Consider the following 21156-nt stretch of genomic DNA (forward strand, 5'->3'; position numbering starts at 1 on the left):
TTATGGTCCATTGAAAGGATACAGGTATGAAATCAGCCAAAAGAAGAGATGCATAGTACAGCCTGAGGATTTCAAATATGAAGCTTCCATTTTCCTCACAAAATGTTTCCTTTTCCGAATTGGTGTGTGACGGTATGCACGGAGTCTTGCCAACCCAGGAAGCTCACCTGAGTCAGAAACTTTATTAGGGTATCATTTCATAGGCATGATTGACTGCCTACGCGATTTAACTTAGTGTCAGTTTGGGCTGGTATCTTGTGGACTTGGAGTTCACCATGAATATCTGGAAGCTCCAAGGGTTTAGAGGTTCCTTCCTAGGAGCTGGGAATACAGGTCAGACCTCTTTTCAGGAAAGACCAAATTCTTTGCTATGTATATTATTCTAAAAATTCAAGAATATAAAAGATTAAATAGCTGTCTCTCTCAGGGACAACTAATGTTATTATAATATTTTATAATGTGTATATTTTTCCTCATTTAATAAAAATATAAACATCTTTTTTGAATGTGCACTGTGTCATACTGTACACATTGGTCGATAACTAGCCTTTCGCACTTCAGTGTGCATGTGAATATATATATTTGTGTGTGTTTTAATGGCTACCTTAAAGTTGAACACTGGAGGAGGGTTTTGACATTTTTCTTATCTAATAAATAGTGCTGCATTGAGCATCCTTATACACACATCTTTGTGTATTATTCTCATTTTTCTCTTTGAAATTAATTTCTTGGAAATTCAGTAGCTCAATCAAAGGAAATGGAAATTTTAAAATTTCATATGTAGTTTATTATTACCCTTCTGGATGTTTTCTACAAAATATGCAATGTCAGACTTGTTAATAATCTTCATATTGCTCTCAGGTAAACACTACAACATCGGCAATTTCAAATGTTGAATATGCTCACATTCCACATCTCAGCCCAGCTGTAATTCCTCCTCTGCAAAATGAATTGTTCTTATCATCTTCAAATAATGGGAATCTGGAAGCATTTACAGGATCTGCTACTGCACATGTCAATGGGAAACCTGCTTGTGATGAATTTGATCAACTAATCAAAAATATGGCCCAGGTGAGAATATTTCTTCTTGTTAGTTACAATAGAACAGTGTAATCAAGTCCTGAATAATTGGAAGACTATGTAGATATTTATATTACATTATATAAATATGTAACATATATTGTTAAATATATTTATGAGGACATTTTTAACATCTGAAAAAATTGAAATGGAAAAGAAGTGAATTTTGTGTGAGATTGGATGGTCAAGAAATTTTTGTTTCATTTTTCTTTTTTTTTAATTCTTCAGGATCAATAATAAAATACATCATTCTAGGTGATGAGTGATAAAGGTTATCTGAGGAAATTCTTCTAAATAATTTTTTTAAACTTAGTAATACCACTACTAAAATAACTGAATTGAGTGATTAACTTTCAGTTTTATTTTTTGCCTTGTTTCCTGAGCAGGGTCGCCACGTAGAAGTTTTTGAGCTCCTCAAACCTCCATGTGGAGGCCTTGGGTTTAGTGTTGTGGGACTCAGGAGTGAAAACCGGGGTGAACTGGGAATATTCGTGCAGGAGATCCAAGAGGGCAGTGTGGCCCACAGGTAAGACTTTCATGGCATCTTCTCTGTTTTTGATACTGTATTCAGAAGGTGTTGAAGACCTTGGGAAAATTTAGAGAAAGAAAATGAATAAAAACAGAAACTTAATGTAATCTGTTATTAATCAGTTTTTAGAAATTTTTAACATTACTGTGATAAAAAGCAAGTCCTTAGAAGGGAGAGTATCTTTTAAATGCAGTGATAATCACTTTTTAAAAAGGAAGGAAAGGAAAATTTGAGTAGGACATTAGTCTCATGATTATTAAGTGGGATCTTTTTGATAAGATTTAGAAGTTGCAGTATAGGAAAGTATACAAGTGACCCATGATAACTTGAGCTGTATTTTATTAATATGTTCAAAGCAACAACTAAACGTATCCACCTTTGCTTTTATCTAAGACAAAACATACCAGTTGAGTGAGTAGCTATAACGAAGGTGGCTTTTAAATGGGAGAGATTGATTAGGAGTGGATAACTGGAGCCCAAACTTAAATTTTTAAAAGTAAAATTGCAGGGAAAAGCTTAAAAAGTGTGGACATTAGAAAACTGGCTTAAAAGTAACCTGAAAATGTATGCCAAAGAAGCTGTCATTTTCTTGAGAGCTGTCAGATGTCTTTTACCCCTTTCTTCATTCCTGTTAGAGATGGAAGATTGAAGGAAACCGATCAGATCCTTGCTATCAATGGACAGGCACTTGATCAGACAATTACACATCAGCAGGCTATCAGCATCCTGCAGAAAGCCAAAGATAATGTCCAGCTAGTTATTGCCAGAGGCTCATTGCCTCAACTCATCAGCCCCATAGTGTCCCGGTCTCCATCTGCAGCCAGCACAATTTCAGCTCACTCTAACCCGGTGAGTACGTAAGATTTGTAAAAGGGACAGATATTATTTTTCTAGTTCTTTTTGGTAGTCTACAGATTTCCATTTTTTCTAGGTCCTTGTATTTCATGAGTTTTTCTTATTTTATTCTTTTATCTCTCCCTCATTGGAATATTAGTTATTTAACTATAATTAAGTTACTACCTTTTAAGTCAACTTTTACCTTTCTTTATGTATTCTTCTAGTTGACCACATTCCTCAAAAAAAAAAAAAAATCCGTTTTTCAATAAACCTGATTCTATCTGTAGACAGATAATAGTCTTGTTTTTGCTTTATAAATTACAGAATTATAGTCTTTGAGTTAGCAGTCAGTGACTTTAAGGAGTCCTCTACTTTGAAATCCTGTGAAGCAAGATTTTATAGAAGATAATCTTAACAGGTGATGATTTTTCCTTGATCTTTTTCTTTTTTTAGAAGTTCTACAAAGAATCTTGCAAGTCAGTGCCTATCTTCAACTGGTTAAATGCGGTTACTAAAAAGATGTATTGATAAATTCAAGAATGATTATGTCAATAGCAATAACAATCTGTTGAAAGGGAAATATATTAAATGAAAGGGACATTGTTAAGGCTTACTATTATATCCGAACTCCATTATTTGGTACCAATCACAAAATAATCACAAAAATCTCAGTCATAATAAAATTTTAGTTTTCCCCAATTTTTTAAACTCATATAGGAGTTTTGTTTTCAGGTTCACTGGCAGCATGTGGAGACTATTGAACTGGTGAACGATGGATCTGGACTAGGATTTGGCATCGTTGGAGGAAAAGCAACTGGAGTGATAGTAAAAACCATTCTGCCTGGAGGAGTAGCTGACCAGGTAAGCTACTCCAGTAGGTAAAACAACAACTCCATGTTGTTTTATGAAATTATATGCCTTCATCTTTTATATTTTCTCTTAGGAAGAAGAAACTTTGGCCTTATGTGATGTCAAAGAAGCTGAGTTAGAAGCTTCTGTTTTGTGGGGCTTTTCCAAAAGTTTTTTTTTTTTTTTTTCAAAAGTTTTTTTTTTTTTAAGATTTTATGTATTTATTTGACAGACAGAGATCACAAGTAGGCAGAGAGGCAGCCAGAGAGAGAGAGAGGAGGAAGCAGGCTCCCTGCCGAGCAGAGAGCCCGATGTGGGGCTCCATCCCAGGACCCTGGGATCACGACCTGAGCCGAAGGCAGAGGCTTTAACCCACTGAGCCACCCAGGTGCCCCCGAAAGTGTGTTCTTAACCCTGGGAGAAAGATCTTTGAAGAGGGACATTGATGTTAAGTTACAGTTCTATTTATTTATTTTTTAAAGAATTACTTATTTCAGAGAGAGAGAGAGAGAGAGAATGAGAGAGCAAGGGGTAGGGTGGAGGGAGAGGGAGTAAAAGAATCTCAAGCTGACTCCCTGCTGAGTGTGGTACTTGATCCCAGGACCCTGAGATCATGACCTGAGCCAAAATCAACAGTTGGAGATTTAACCAGCTGAACCAGCCAGGTGCCCCTTAAGTTACAGTTTGAGGCAATGATCTTAAGACTCTTGTAGAACGACAGACTAAAGCCCAGGTTATGGATTTGATCATTATAGAGGTAGCTACCCTTTATTTTATGATCACAAATCGTATTTGTAAAACTAGACAGCTGCTTTACAGCCACAAGGTATTATGGAGAGAAAAACACTTTATTATTGGGAGAAAAAACAAGTCCCTTTAGTGATGGGTCACTTGTGTCATCTTTGTAAATGAAGCACAGCCCGTTTTTATCGCTCGGAGTCGTTTGTGCTGGTATTGCCATTTGTGTTCTGTGACACTGCTGGATATATGTGAGAAAGTTGCTGCAAAGTTCCTAGTTACAACTTCTATTTTAATTTGAGAAGTTCTAGTGTTAAGTGACTTTTTCTTTGGTTATAACATCATGTTATAAAGTCGTTCGTTTTTGCACTGTATGTTTAAACTTAACCTAGTAAGTCAGTTCATGAAATATTTCTCATATTCCTAAATGAAAGGCCTGTTTAATGGCAGCTTTATCAGAGAGGTATTGACAGTAGCACAGTAACATGAATATTTCCTCCCTTTTAAACATTAGCCAGCCTCTAATAGTATTTAATGAAATTCCCCCAGTTGACTGGTCTGCAATAAATTGAGCTTTGTCTTCAGTATAGAACTGCACTACCCAATACTGTAGCTGCTTGTAGCTACTTGCTACTTCTAAAATTCAAGTTTAAATTAATTAAAATTAAATAAAATGAATGCCTGGGGTTCCTGAATGATGTAGTCAGTTAAGTGTTCGGCTCAGGTCATGATCTCTTGGGTCGTGAGATCAAGTTCTGAGTTAGGGTCCACGCTCAGCGCAGAGTCTGCTTAAGATTCTCTCTCTTGTCCCTCTGTCCCACCCCCTACCCATCCCAACCCCGCTTGAGCTCTCTCTCTCTGAAATAAATAAAGGAAATTTTAAAAAATTAAATAAAATGACAAATTCAGTTCCTTGGTTGGATTGGATACATTTCAGGTGCTCTATAACCACATGTCACTAGTAGCTGCCATATTGGATGATGCAGAACATTTCTGTCACTGCAGAAAGTTCTAGTGAATAGTGTTTGTATAATAATAAGACTCCATCTAAATTTTCATCTATTTCATCTGAAAATTATTCTGTTAGGGAGATTTTTAATTGAAGGTATAAGACAGAAATGTGGTATTAGTTCACTGTTTTTTTGTGGTTTTTCTATATTTTTTGAGCAATGTGTATTTGCATATGCTTCATCTTTGCTTAGTGGCATTTTCTTTTTTTTTTTCTATTTCTCAAAAAACTTATAAAAGACCTAATATTTTTCTATATACAGTGGGTAGAAATCAAATTGAAAAGCTGTTATCAACTATTGATTTAAGGAATGTTTGTGAGTTTCAGTTACTTATATCACATTGAATAATGTTAAGATGCATCAAAAGGCAGTTAAAATAACAACCACATGTTTCATGTTCTGTGATTGGTAATTCACATTACTGCTGTTTTTAAATTATTCTCTTTCCCTCATTTAGGATTTCCCTGATGAAATTAAAATATCAGTAGCCTGATTAACGGATCTCTTTATTCAGCATGGGCGATTGTGCAGTGGAGACCACATTCTAAGGATTGGAGACACAGATCTAGCAGGAATGAGCAGTGAACAAGTAGCACAAGTGCTCAGGCAGTGTGGAAACAGGGTTAAATTGATGATTGCAAGAGGTGCCATTGAAGAACCAGCAGCACCCACCTCTTTGGGCATCACCCTTTCCTCATCCCCATCTTCTACACCGGAAATGCGGGTAAGTAGATAGAAAGAGTTACTCAGAACTTCATAGACAGTAACGTTTAGATAATAGTGATGTTTAGAAACTAGACTTAATGATATTCACATATTAGTGCTAAAGAATGAGAATTCAAGTGTCAATTCAGCACTAACAACATCTTATTAATTAGGAGTCATGTGTAACAGATGAAAAATAGGTTTCTTTAAAAAATTCTAGGTTACTCTTTTACATTTTTCTCTAAGCACATTTTTGAGGATAATCTTTTGAAAGAGGACAAAATTTTAAAGAATTATTTGATACTAATAATTCAATGTTTAATTTTACCTTTCTTTTATTTAGAAGGCTCTCTGTTAGGTGGGCTGTGAGTTCCAGTCATTCTCCTTCAGTCACTTCTCTTTTAGTATCTGTTTTGGGGGTAGGAATAGGGGTGGAAGTATCAACAAAATAATTTTATCCAAAAATCTCTTAAATATTTAAGAACAGAATTACATCCAATTTCTAGATAAGCTCTATAGCAAATGCGAGTCCTATATTCCTTTCTCGTAGATCTAAAAGCATCTATCATTTTTTTTCTGTTAAAGTTTTTCTAATTAGTTGCTACAGATTCTTTTTTAATAGCCCAACCTCCTCCGCAAGCCCTTTAAAACTTTATTAGAACACTTGAAATTTCCATGATTCTGTTGTTTTTAGGATTGAGTTAGTTGCTATTTTTTGCAGAGGAAAAGAAGTAAAGAAAGAAAGCTTGTGTATGAAAGTATTTAAATCACATTCTTTTGTGGTAAACAAAACATTTTATTCAGCAATATATAAATGAATGCAATACCGAAAACCACTTGATGTAATTGAAAGCTTAGAAAAATATCTATTCTGTGCATATCATCATTTCTGAAGCTTGTGCCCCTTTTAAAACCATTCGATAGTCAAATTGCCACCCTCTAAAATAGCACTCGCATAAGTCTTATTAAAAATAGAAAACACATTTGTTTCAATTGAAGCAGATTTCATCCTGTCATTTTCTTGTAATTATCTAAACTTTAAACTTTTGCTAAGTTTGCACAGATAATTATGTGCAATGAAAAAATAAATCAAACTTTACTATAAAATTATATCTCACTTAGATGGACTATCAGTGAGATACAGTCAGAGTTTGCTTAAAGAAAATAAAAAAAAATTACCAGCAAACCCCAGCCTATATGTCCATTCGAGCCTTTGTTCTGTTGTGATCTTTTTAAGGTTCTCTGAGGAATCTGCTGGTACCACACAAGCACATAATGCCAGAAGCTTGCTGATGACTTACTGCACTAGTCCGCTAACACTGAATTCAGAGAACCTTGCCCTTCAGTCCAGTGTGTAATTAATAACAGTTTTCCATGTTAGAGAAACCTGTTGTCAGCTGTCTTTCAGGAATGAAGATCAATGCAGAAAGGCATACTTTCCATAGAAAGAGCTTTTCAAGTTAAAGTCTGAATTTACAAAACAAATACAGTAACAATTTTAAATAGCTCTATGTTGCATTTCACAGGTTTTCAAAATCTCTATCAGTATATTAATAAAATATCTGGAAGACAGGTTAACTCCACTTAAGATAGCAGTAGCAGCAAGTTAGTGGACACTGTGGCTCCTGTATTCTACTAGGCATTTTACATCCTGCAGAGCATTTTAAGAGCAGGGGTTTTGCAACCCACTTACGTGTATGTGAATTCTGCCTCTAATAGATTGCTTACTGTTTGTCCTTGAAAAGGTTTATGTTCCTCACTTTCCCCAGAGAAATTGTTTTAAGGAGTAAATTAAGACATGTCAAGTGTCTGTTACATAGAAACTGCTCAATAACGGTTGGACTTGTTACTCTTATTCCTGGTAGACAGTTGAGCAAAGCAATGATTAGAAAAATTCAGATTTGAACATGTTGACCTGAATTCAAACCACAAGTTCTTTCAGTTGTAGAAATAAAGATAACCATGCTGAAAATAGAACTTGTTAATAAGAGACTATTTGATTTTTAAAATTTTGTATACACAAATATTAATGCATTTCTTTGATAAGGGGGTGTTCATCCACACTGCTGACATTACTTTTGAGTAACAATGTAATGCTCAGTTCATGTTGTCATGATTGGAGTAGTCCTTTTCTAGCAGAGTTCTTTGCCACCTTATGATATATTATTCCTAAATATAGGTTGTTGCCTTTTGAATTTATCTTGTTTGTTTGCAGGTTTATTGTTCTGCATATTTATTGATTGATTTTATTTTAGGTTGATGCTTCTACTCAGAAAAGTGAAGAAAGTGAGACATTTGATGTAGAACTCACTAAAAATGTCCAAGGATTAGGAATTACCATTGCTGGTTACATTGGAGATAAAAAATTAGGTAGTTTAAAATTTTTTTTAAATTTGGGAATTGCCTCTAATATCTTTGTCTTGTAAAATAGTGAATTACTATTCTGTATTTTCAGATTGTTGGATAAATTGATCAAAAACTTCCTTAGGAATAATTCACTGTAGAAAACTCTGATACTGTGCTTGACAGACAAATTATTGTCTTATTCTTGAGACTAAGTTCCTGTTGGTTTTGTTCCTGTGGTTTGTTGATTTATATTTATTCAAAATTAGGACTTTATATTTGGAGAATGCAGGATGGATAGTTTTTGAGTGTGCTTTGCAAATAGTAAAAAAAAATCCAAAAACCCTATTTCTAATCTTAGAACCTTCAGGAATCTTTGTAAAGAGCATTACAAAGAGCAGTGCTGTTGAACATGATGGAAGAATCCAAATTGGAGACCAAATTATAGCAGTAAGTAACACATTTAATAAGAGCTTTGTTAATTTTCATGGTTGATAAATGCATTCTCCTTGTTTGCTCAGTTTTGAGAACTACAGTTAGCTCCATACTAATTTAAGCTTTTTGGTGATTTGAAGCTGTCATTACAATTACCCGTTTTGTTGTTTTGTGGAAGAGCATTGGATGGAAGCTTCACTGATCTCAATTCTAAATAATAGAATAATTTCTGATATATCTGATTTCTGGTTGTAATGAGTTTGTTACATTATTATACTTCAGTTGCAGACAATCTAAAGACCAGATATCATAATGTTTGGTGTACTTGAGTCTGAATTTTGGGATGTGTGCATTTTTTTAATATCAGCGGAATGACACTGTGTTGTTGTTGGCCCCTTGTCCAGGGCTTCTTTTAGCTCTAAGAATATACAGGAATAAAAGAAGTAGATCTTAACTCCCTCTTAATCAGATCAAGCCCATCATTGTTTTTGTAGTAACCTCAGTATGTTTTGAGCATATTACTATTCAAGGCAGTGTACAGAAGAATACAGCTTCAGTTCAGTGTTCTTGCAAACTGGGCTACCCTAGCTACTCCTTAAAACACATATCCGAGAGACCCCACACCAGTGGCTTCTTGGTCAGGTAAGTTTAGCAAAAACTGATAAGGTCTCTTAGGGATTCATAATGTACATTGAAAAATCGAAGACTCAGGGAAGTTCTGCAGTAGAGAAAAGTCAGCTATTTTACTTTGGGTTTTCCTAAACTTTTGTAATCGTGGGCTTTTTCCTCAAACATCTATTAATATTCTTTGGAATACATTTTGAAGAATACTATTTATCTTAATATGTATTTGTTTATGTTTAATTACGACTGTTGTTTCCTTGGGATCTTAGAATTCATAAGAATGTAGAATGTTAACATAAGATTTCTTGTTCATAGTGGCTTTATTCATCATAGCTGAGATGAAGAAGTAACCCAAATGTCTGCCGATGGATGAATGGATAAACAAACTGCGACACACACACACACACACACACACACACACACACGTGTATGTATGTATGTGTGTATATATACATATATACATATATGTGTGTGTGTATATATATATGTGTGTGTGTGTGTGTGTGTATATATATATATATATATATATATATATATAAAATGGAATATTATTTAGTTTCATAAAGAAGGAAATTCTGTCACATCCTGCAACATGGTTGAACCTTAAGGACATTATTCGAGGTGAAATAAGTGAGTCACAAAAAGACAAGTACTGTATGTTTCCACTCACATGAGGTACCTAGAGTAGTCAAACTTATAGAAATAAAAAGAATGGTTGTTGCAAGAGTCTGAGTGGAGACGGACATGGGGGGCTGTTTAGTGGGTACAGAGTTTCAGTTTCGCAAGGTAGAAACATTCTGGAAATCTCTGCATGACACTGAGTAAACTTAGCACTACTGAACTTTTACAGGTAAAAATGGTTAAGATGCTTAATTTTTTGTTATGTATTTTTTACTGCAATTAAAAAAAAAGGGGGTGCCCACTTCTACATTATAACTTCCTGAGTCATCTTGGGCTTAGTTCTGTAAAATTAAGTACACTTGTTCACCCCTTGAAACCTGTTGTGTGGATCAGTTGTGCTTGCCACTTAAGTTGGCTGTAACCTGGGAATGAGTTTTAACCACTGTCTCTTCATTTGTCATACGATGAAAATTAATTACTTTTTTTTTAATTTTGGAGAAAAGGAGTGGAGAGAGAGTGTGCATAGATATAGACTCTAAATCCATATCTATTACTGAATTAAAAATTGAAAACATAGCTTGGGTGCTTTTTTCCCTGAGATGTGTATTTTATTTTATTTTATTTTGTTTCATTTTATTTTATTTTTTTAAAGATTTTATTTATTTATTTGACAGAGAGATCACAAGTATGCAGAGAGGCAGGCAGAGAGAGAGGGAGAAACAGGCTCCCTGTTGAGCAGAGAGCCCAATGTGGGCCTTGATCCCAGGACCTTGGGATCATGACCTGAGCCAAAGGCAGAGACTTAACCCACTGAGCCACTCAGGCACTCAAGATACATATTTTAATCCATTAGAAAACTTAAGAAAAAATCAGCTTTATTGAGATATAATTCACATAACCTACAATCTACTCATTTAAAGGGTATAGTTCAGTAGCTTAATTTAGTATATTCACAATTGTGCATCCATTATCACTGTCAATTTTAGAAACTTTTCGTTTCCTTAAAAGGAAACCCCATACCCAGTAGCAGTCTGTCCCTAATTCTACCAACTGCCCGGCACTAGAAAACTACCAATCTTTTTTCTGTCTCTGTAAATTTGCCTACTCTGTATATTTCATGTAAGTGAAACTATGCACTATGTGGTCCTTTGTGACTGTTTTTTTCTGCCTGGCATGTTTTCAAGTTTCATCCATGCTGTAGCATGTATCCATTCCTCATTTCTTTTTATAACTGAGTTATATTTCATTGTATGGATATACCACATTTTATTTACCCATTAATTGATGGACATTTGGGTTGTTTCCATTTTTTGTCTGTTACGGATAATGCTGCTGTGAACATTTATGTACCAGTTTTTGTGTGGATGTATGTTTTCATTTATCTTGGGTTTATACTTGAGCATAGAATTGCTGGATCCTATGATAACTGCTTAGTAAGCTTCATTCACCTACAAAATGGGGAAAAGAAAACTTTCCCTTGTATACTTTTTAGGAAGACCAAATGAGTAATTCATTAAAATACTTGGTATAACACTTCGCATGTAAGTACAGTTTAATTAATGAAGCAGATCCTTACTGAAGGCCTGAAATAATTGCACATTTAAAAGCACAATATCTTTCCTCCAAACTTGTCATTATTTTCATTAAGTGGAACCTCACATAGGGTTTTGCTTAGGTAAGATCAGTAATAAAGGGAATTACTGACTCGAAAGGAGAGGTCTCCTTCTGAAGTGTTTTCTTGTTTTCAATTAAGTCGCTTATCTTCACTGTTAATCAGTGTTCCGAGTTTTAACTTTTAGCAATATTCTCTTACTTCAGAGTTAGGAGCATCTCAGACTCTGAGGAAACATCATGCAATGCTTTTGGCCATGCATTAATTTTTGTGAAATATCACCATCTTGTGGACTTTTGAGATACTGGTGGTAAAGTTCCTCACACTGGTTGCATTTTCACAACTGCAGTCTTTGTTTTTCCTGGCTTTGTTTTGGTAGCAGCTGTTTGGAGCTGGACTCTGTTTTTATTTTGTAGCTGTCCAGGCAGTGAGAAGATTGAGAAACTATTTCTTGCTATTTTGAGGAGATATTGTTTTATTTTTTTATTTTTTAAAATTTTTATTGTTTTATAAACTTATAATGTATTTTTAGCCCCAGGGATACAGGTCTGTGAATCACCAGATTTACACACTTCACAGCACTCACCATAGCACATACCCTCCCCAATGTCCATAACCCCACCACCCTCTCCCCACCGAGATACTGTTTTATAACATTAAGTTTACTTTGTTATAAGATTCCTGTTTTACAAATTGTGCTCTGTTGACCCCTAGGGTTTCACTGTAGACATTACAGGGGAGGGAATAGAGTGAATGATTCCATGTTATTCTGCTTTGTTTATTAGTATTCCATTTAAGAATTATTTGATCAGGGGCGCCTCGGTGGCTCAGTGGGTTAATGCCTCTGCCTTCAGCTCAGGTCATGATCTCAGGGTCCTGGGATCAAGCCCCACATCGGGCTCTCCGCTCAGCAGGGGGCCTGCTTCCCCCTCTCTCTCTGCCTGCCTCTCTGCCTACTTGTGATCTCTGTCTGTCAAATAAATAAATAAAATCTTAAAAAAAAAAGATTTGATCACTTGATTCCATTATATTTTAAAAAATTGACCAAACTGCTCATCAGATGGAATCATATATTGACTTTTCTTAGATTGATGTATAGAAATCCTTTCTAAAAGCACTATGGAATTATGATTGATTAAAAAAAAATACTGTGGAACTGGGTGGCTCAGTTGGTTAAATGTCTGACTTTTGATTTCACTCAGGGTCTTGAGATCCAGCCCTGTACCTCACCCCCCTAGCCCAGTGCAGAGTCTGCTTGAGAGTCTCTCTCTCCCTTCGCCCCTCTTCCTGCTCACTTGGTGTGCACACTCTCTCTCACAATCTCTCTAAAATAAATACGTAATAAAATTTAAAAAAATTATTAAGCAGGTAAGGAAGGAAAGGTGTCAAATGCTGCTTTTGATATTCTGACTTTGTTAATAAGCTCAAGTTCTCTCTTAATATGTATCTCTATAAGGGGCGCTGGGGAAGGACTGGGCTGGCTAGATTGAGTGCACTCAGGAGCTGGGGTTTTCTTGTTGTTTCAACTAGTAATTCTCTATTATTGTTCCTGCTAATTGTGGTGTCTGCCCTGTGCATTACGAGGTTATTGGAGCTTTCCTTGAGAGAGTACACAGGCAGTCTCCTGCCCTTGCATCTAGTTCCAGAGCATTCTTGTCTGTGGTATGATTGTGTCTGAAGCCATGTCTTAACTCTGCCTGTGATCATAACAGACCAGACCTGTCTAGACCCCAATTTGGGCTTTGTTGACCTTATCTCATACGTATGTTAAATGTAGTGATATTTGAACAGAAAGTTCTTTCAAGAAAGATTGAGATTTTCATGTTTTTTAATCACTTCTTCAGTCTGTTAATAATGCCAGCTTCAGAGTTTCTTCCCAGTGTAAAAGTACTGGGCACTGTAATTTTGGGAAAATAGGTACCATTATTCCCATATTATAGATAAAGATACTGAGAAATCTGAATTGAAATCTACTTTTGAAAGTCCATGGTTATTCCATTATACCAGTTTCTTCTGTGCTGGTACCATCTCTGACATTTGGGTAGGGAATATGTTTTTAAATTCAGGCCACCAAATTTTGAAAATAAAGGAAGACTGCAGTTTTTTATAAATGTATCTGAGCTTTATTGCTGTTAAGTTGACAAAATCATATGCATTTGAGTTTTTAAAATTAAACTGAATCTGTAGAGTCGTACAATAAAAGTCTATTGTAGGTAAAAACTTGTAATAAATTCTGTGAATTTTAAGAATGTTATGGATCCTTAAGGTTGAGATTTTTATGAGTTTTTCTTACTTTCTTTACTGATAGTAAATAACATGTTCATTTATTTTAATTTTTGTCTTTGAGGTTTAAATTTAAGTAAGATACTATAATCTGAGTTTGTTTGTTCCAAGAGGTAACTTGCTTTACAAATAAATCCTTGACATATGGACTGAAGGCTCTATATTCCCATTTGGGATGAATATCTATTGCACAAACAGCAGTATGTTTTGGCGACATCAGAGCCAGTCACAAAACTCATAATGACAGAGAATATAAATCAAAATTATGGTAAATGCTGGGAAGGAGAAATGGTAAAGGGGGCTTTAACTATAGTCAGAGACCTTAGGGTAGTTCAGTTATGGAATGTATTGCACTGAGATGTAAAGCAAGTGTGGGTGTTTTCTAGGTGGGCAGATGAGAAAGAGCACGGGCTGAAGGAAGTTCAGAGTCGAGACTGGAGGGGCAGAGTCTGCAGAGGCCTCCAGGCTGAGGGGAACATTGCAGGGCAGGAGTGGATATGAGCCCTCAGGGGCGGGAGGAACCAGGGGATAGGCAGCATCCTGCCTGATGAGATTGGTGGTGGATCTGAGGACGGTTGACACAGGTCTTTCTAAGCTATGTTCACAATATGGAAAGTTGGCCTAAGGAGTGTCCTGTGGAAGGCAGTCTTGGGACGATATGATCATATCTGTAGTTTGGAAAGATTGCAAGCGCATCTTCAAATGTTTTATCCTCTGTGAACTAGGAAAAGGGAAAGTCACATGTGTTTTCTGAAGAGGCAAAGAAATAGGAAGGAAAGTGGTTTTGTCATCCTTCTTTTTTAAAAGCCAGAGTAAGTATGATATGGAACACATAAGCACTCTCAGAGACCACTTTTCTCATTGTCTTCTACACGTTTATACACTGCATAGTACTGGCATCCAAACTTGACTGTGTGTCAGGGTCACCTGAGGAGCATAAAAGAATATTCTGACCCCAAAACTGTCGGTTCATGATGTCTAGAAATGAGACACCATCATCTGTAAAATAAAACAAAACTCACCTGGGTAATTCTGGTGCATCTAAGTTATTACTGGTCCCCAAACCGGGTGTTAGTTCATTCTCCAATTAGGGGGTACTCAGTACTGTTGATTTCCCACTAACAAGCAGTAAACATGCATTTGGTGAATTGATAATACAAATATTCATTTATTTTTTAACATGTCTTTTCTGATCATAGGTAGATGGCACAAACCTTCAGGGTTTTACCAATCAACAAGCAGTAGAGGTGTTGCGACACACAGGACCAACTGTGCACCTGACACTAATGAGGAGAGGAGCGAAGCAGGAGGCTGAGCTTGCGTCAAGGGAGGATGTCACAAAGGATGCAGTTTTGTCTCCTGTGAATGCCAGCGGAAGCAAAGGTAATGCCTGGTTAAACTGGTTTTCAGTTAGACCCTTACATCATTTAGATTTTTTTTCTAATTCTGAAAATACCTCAAGAATGGTATTTAGTCCTCACTATTCATTATGAGCCAAATAAAAAGGAAATTTGGTGACCGTGGGACAAACCAGAACTAGCTATGTGTCCATTCAGTGCAGAAAGTGCTTCTGAATAAAGCAGGTATCTTTCTTTCCTGTTGGTTGAGGCACATTTCAGAGTCAGAAACGTGCATTTACCTTTCGATCCCTGCTTTACTTTTGGGTGTCATTGCCGTGTTTTCTCTTCAGGGGAGCCTGTTCTGCCCAGGCTAGGTCTGCAAGTCTCATGTTCCTAAAGGTCCAGCCTTCCTTGGAGGAATCTACTTTAATAAGACATTTAGAAATGCCATTCATAAGCTGTTGGTACATGAATATCTTTGAAAATTAGTGAAACCCCCTGATAGCTGACTGATGTAAGTTTGTTGGTAGAAGTCAGGGTTTTGGTTTGAAAATGCTGCTTTGTTTCTCAAACTATGGACCATTCTGGTATTTATGCCATACTGTTTATTACAGCAGTAGGAGACAGGGAGGCAAATCACACGAGAAATTTATTGCTTTTTTTTGAGAGAGTGGGAGATAGAGTGAGTGGGAGAGGGGGTAGAGGGAGACAGAGAGAGAGTTTCAAGCTGTCTCCACACTCAGCATGGAGCCCGATGTGGGGCTCAGTCTCATCACCCTGAGATTGTGACCTGAGCTGAATTTAAGAGTCAGACACTTAACTGACTGAGCCACTCGGGCCCTGAGAAGTTTATTCTTTATCATGTTAACAGAGCTTCCCTTTTAAGTACAGGTGATTATTGATAAGTTTACATGTAGGGAACGCTCATCTTGGGGTTCAGATAAATCAGTGGGATTTGAAAAATTTCATGTGCTTGATTATATTATAGATGTAACTACTAAAATATTCTTTTCTTTAAGAAAATTATGAAAAAGATGAAGATTCTTCATCTTTGAGTAGAAACACCAGTGTATTACCAATTGAAGAAGAAGGTAAACACCTGGAGCAGCATTCCTATGTTCTTGTTTGTTTGTTTGTTCTTAATGTTTTTGTAAGTGCGATTAAGCCTCTATGGATAGTAAGTTATTAAAAATCTACCAAAAAAGCGAAAGAGATAGTTTCTAGTCCTTATTTATAGATGAGATTAATTTCTCTAGTAGATTAAAATAGTTTATTTACACCTGGTATATTTTCCGGCTGTACATTATTCTTTCTTACAAATTTTTAAAACCAGAACCTTTAGGAATCAATCAGTTATGTACAAGGTTTTAGTCAATCCCTTTCCTTCACCTGACATGTCCATATCTTATTGAGCAAGCAATAATAAAATTATCAAGTGTTTTTAAAATAAACATGAGAATCTTTTTTAAAGCATGAGCTCTTAGAAATGAAACTCTCCAGTTTTGGGAGGCTTTTTCTTGTCAATTTTTCAAGAATTCGAAATCTTAATATTGGGAAGTTGGTTTGGGAAGGAATTGTATGGAAAAATTATTAAAACTTTCTGAGATTTCTTTTAATATAAAACCAGACTCCATCAAGCTGTTTAAGCATATTTTAGAGCAGTATTGTTTTACTATAGAATTATGCCAGAATATTACTGCCATCTTTAGGCTGGAAGCTCTGTGCTTCCCTTACCTGTCACATTGCGTTAGGAGCTTTGGTAGCATAAATCCACAGAACAGAGTCCAAGAGTAACCTTTCTTCATGTGCATGCTGCCCTTCACTAAACAGTTACATTGAAGCTTTGTGGTTCTTTAAAATATCTACTTTGTTAATTAATGGGTTTTTTCTGTTGAAAATTTTGATTTACTTTTATTACTTTAAAGGGCTGTTTGTGTTTGCAGTAGTATCCTGGGATTGTGATGTATAACATTCATATGTGTTAATTGCATTCTGCCATTTTTACACTAATAGGTGAAGAAATTATTTAGGCTAAAGTGAGATCAAGAGTAGTGGGTAGGAATAAAAAGGTTTTAGAGCATGAAACTTGATATAGTAAGTAGGGATGGGTGTGGGGGAATCACCTCGAAAGCCCAGATACTTTCTTTGCTTTTGAATGTGCATATGGGAGAGTGGGTGGGAGACGCTCTAAGAATCAGAAGTCCCCAATTCTTTTTCAAACAAACTAAGGAAAAGCTTCTAAATGATTCTAATGCATCTACCTTAGTGCCGGTCCTCAGAAAACAAACAAACAAAAGAAATTAAACAGACTCATAGATATAGGAAACAGCTGTTGGTTACCAGAGTGGGGAGGTTTGGGAACAGGCAAAGTAGATGACAGGCAGGGCTTAAGAGGTACAAACTTCATTTATAAAATAAATAAGTTATGGGGATGTATTGTACACATAGGGAATACAGTCAATAATATAATAACTTTGTATAGTGACAGATGGTAACTAGAGTTATAGTGGGGATCATTTCATAACATTATGGAAATATCAAACCACTATGATATATACCTGAAACTAATAGGATATTTCTTGTCAATTATACTCTAATAAAAAATGAGTAGAGAAATTAGAGTAATACATATACTGGGTGAAGAGTCAGACTTGCTACAACAGACAGGTTCTGATCACAGTGTCTCTGGAATAGAATGTAAAAATATGGAGGTTTTTGTAGTTTGTCACTAAGTTAATTGTGTTGACTATTTCAGGATATCCGTTATTGTCAGCAGACATAGAAGACACGGAAGATGCACAACAACAGGAAGCTGCCCTGCTGACAAAGTGGCAAAGGATTATGGGGATTAATTATGAAATAGTGGTAGGTTAGCTCAGCCTCCCTAACTTCCTAACCTGTAACTGTGTTTGAGCAGGAAGTTCATGACAGAAATAAAGATGATCTTCCTAAAAAGGGCTAGAGAAGTAGCAAATGCCCAGGATCTTTTTTTCTGAAGACCTAAATGACTCAGATATTTAAAAAATTCAGTTTGGAGAAAGTTGAATATTAACAAAGGAACTGAAAAAAATGGTATGAAAATTTTAGAGCTCATAGTTCATCAATATTTTAATATTTTGAGCAGTAGTCTATATTATTTAAACAAATGTAATTTTTTTTTTCAATTCTTGAGTCTGGAATTATAGAAAGAACCAGAATAGAGAGACAGAATATACCTAAAGATAAAATAAAAATCATCATAATCTTATATATAAAGTTCTAAGAGGATTTTTTCTCCCACTCTATCCTTACATATTTACTTTGCATAAGGGGATTAATTCTGCATTCTCTTATGCCATGGTGTTTATGTTTAATAGTTTGCATACCTTATATAGCAATCATGACCTGATATCCTAAAAAGAGACTTAATAAATGTAATGTGAATTATCAATCTTTAGATGTATACCAGCAAATTTTAGGGATCTCAAAAGGAAAAATAAAACACTAGGTTAAGTAGAATTTTTCATATTGCTTATAATATTCAAATGACTCTAGATTAGGAGAGATCGAAGAACAGATGTCGTATAACAACAACTAGCCTTTATTGAGCACTTTGTGCCAAACAGTAGTCTTAGTGTTTCATTTAATCTTCATGACAAGGATCTTTTTTTTTTTTTTTTAAACACTCAAGATGGTTAACAGTCAAATAAGAAGTTAGTACAGCTGTTACTACCATTTTAATCAAGTCGAGGAAGAATACAATAACGTCCAGCTTAACTGTAGTTAATTTAGCATGAAAAGAAGGTTGGGCATTCCTTCTATGGGGTAGGGATAACATGCCGGGACATATCACTGAGGCTCACTTTTGTGGTGGTAACTGATAGTGAAGGGAACCGTTTAACGAACCACGATGTCATAGAGGTGAGACTGAGACCCAGGACCATGAACTTTGGCTGTCTTTTGTGCACATTGACTCATGGTGGTATTCCCAGTAATCTCTCAAGGGCGAAGTGTGCTATAGGTAAGAACCACGCTATTTATTGGCCTTCATCAAACAAAAGTGAGATAGATCTGACTTTAAGTTGTTTGCTCTGTGTGGTGATACAGCATAAATATAGTCATAAGAGGAGTGGTAGAGTAGAAGGAAGGATTAATGGACATTATCAGGGAGGGACTTGCAGTTGGAGGGCTGCTCAGATGAAGTGATATTTACACTGGGTTTTAAGGAGTGAGAAGGATTTCATCCCAGTTGATTTAAAAACTGGATGAGGTAGCTTCTGATAATAACCCTTGCACATATTAGCAAGATTTGAAAGATACATCTTTTTTTTTAATTAAACACTATTTTTCTCAGTTCCTCTACCCCTTAGTTTTCTGAACTATAAAATATAAGGGATAAAGTAGATCATCTTTAGTATACCTTCTTATTTTAATATATTATTGGATTCTCTGTGAAATGGGTGATTTCCTAACATTCTTCATTATTTAATGTAACAGTAGGAAATAAGTATTCATTCTCCTATTTGAAGCTTTGGTTCACTTTTTTTTTTTTTTTAAAGATTTTGTTTATTTATTTGACAGAGAGAGACCACAAGTAGGCAGAGAGGCAGGCAGAGAGAGAGAGGAGGAAGCAGGCTCCCTGCGGAGCAGAGAGCCCAATGCGGGGCTCGATCCCAGGACCCTGAGATCATGACCTGAGCCGAAGGCAGCGGCTTAATCCACTGAGCCACCCAGGCGCCCTGCTTTGGTTCACTTTTAATGACCACTGTTGTTTGTTGACAACAGGATCAGGAGTGTGGGCCCTAGATTCAAGCAGTGTAAGGTTCAAAGTTCTTGTATAGCTATGTGACTCTGGGTAAGCTCCCCTCTTTGAACTTCATTTTCTTAATTTGGGAAACAAGGATAGACATGGAATGATTTATGAGACGCACGAGATAAACTACATAATGGGGTTAGCCCAGTCCCTGGCACATAAGTGTCTTTTTTTTTTTGTCTTTTCTGTATTGTTGTTTGAGTGCAGGCATTTGATTTCATCCGCAGTCATTGAGATTACCCTCCATTTGTTACCAGCATCTGTAGGTACCGCCCTGCGCAGTCTCTCAGGTGCTGGCATCTGACTCCCTCCTCTGCATTTGTGTTGGTTCCTGAACCTGATGGATAACCATTACTCTTTCAGAGGCAAAGCTCCAAAGCTTTGTAGCTCCACAAGAAGATTTTTGAAGCTTTTGTGAGAAAGTTCATTTTGGGGGGGTCAACATAAAATATACGCATGAGAGAAAGAAAAAACAACAAATGAAGAAATGCTAGATTCATGATGATTTTTTCCTTCCAGGTGGCCCATGTGAGCAAGTTCAGTGAGAACAGTGGGTTGGGGATAAGTCTGGAAGCAACAGTGGGACATCATTTTATTCGCTCTGTTCTACCAGAAGGTCCTGTTGGACACAGTGGGAAGCTCTTCAGTGGAGATGAGCTGTTGGAAGTAAGGAGCTATGCCATTCCCCCCTCCCCTTAAATAAAATTCTGAAAAGGCTGCAGGAGGCTTAATGTGTAATAATATTATGCATAACAAGTAAGTTCTTATTTTAAATTTACCCCCCAAAGTGTACTTGAGACAAATATGCAATTAAAAATCTGCCAAAAGTAGGAATTTCAAATCTGTGCATTGATCTTCAGACCTAATTCCATGCTGGATATTTTTTCTTTGTTTTAGTCCAGAGAACTGTTAAAACTTTCTTTTAAAAAATTTAAAACAGTTATTCAATTTTTAGATGAAGTATTACTTTCACATGTTCCAGAATCACAAAGAACATAGACGGTGAATAGTCTCTTCTTGTGCTAATCCAGCCAGTTCTCGGTGACTACTGTCTTACTTGGTACCGTGCAGTCTTCCAGATGTGTTTAATGAAGAACTAAGAAGATTTGGATATATTCTTTCCCCCCACTTTTAAAAGCATACAGGCATAAAACATGTACCATTTTCCATTTTGATTTTTTTGCTTAGTGATATAAAATGTCAATTTGTAGAGTAATCTGTTCCTTTTCTCTTCAGTCCTGGGTATTTTTCATTTTTTTTTTTTATTACCTCTTCTTTTCCAAACTACTACTCTGACACATGAAATAGGGGTGAACAGTAGTGATTTCTCTTGAGTTCTTTACAAGTCCCATTTTCAA

General features: G+C 36.0%; 1 protein-coding gene across 9 annotated transcripts in view; it reads left to right on the forward strand.

Annotated features, from left to right (window-relative positions):
• MPDZ (multiple PDZ domain crumbs cell polarity complex component) overlaps positions 1–21156 on the forward strand; it is a 166396-nt gene that overhangs the window by 51159 nt on the left and 94081 nt on the right. For all 9 annotated transcript variants that reach the window (XM_046022442.1, XM_046022448.1, XM_046022450.1 and 6 more), the window contains 11 exons: positions 862–1071; positions 1467–1606; positions 2245–2458; positions 3179–3307; positions 5558–5767; positions 8004–8118; positions 8453–8541; positions 14866–15049; positions 16026–16097; positions 17762–17871; positions 20318–20464. In XM_046022442.1, coding sequence (XP_045878398.1) covers positions 862–1071; positions 1467–1606; positions 2245–2458; positions 3179–3307; positions 5558–5767; positions 8004–8118; positions 8453–8541; positions 14866–15049; positions 16026–16097; positions 17762–17871; positions 20318–20464 — 1620 coding nt within the window. The remainder of the gene's footprint in view (positions 1–861; positions 1072–1466; positions 1607–2244; positions 2459–3178; positions 3308–5557; positions 5768–8003; positions 8119–8452; positions 8542–14865; positions 15050–16025; positions 16098–17761; positions 17872–20317; positions 20465–21156) is intronic.

The sequence above is a fragment of the Meles meles genome, chromosome 11 (genome assembly GCF_922984935.1).
Source record: "Meles meles chromosome 11, mMelMel3.1 paternal haplotype, whole genome shotgun sequence".
NCBI classification, from domain to species: Eukaryota; Metazoa; Chordata; class Mammalia; order Carnivora; family Mustelidae; genus Meles; species Meles meles.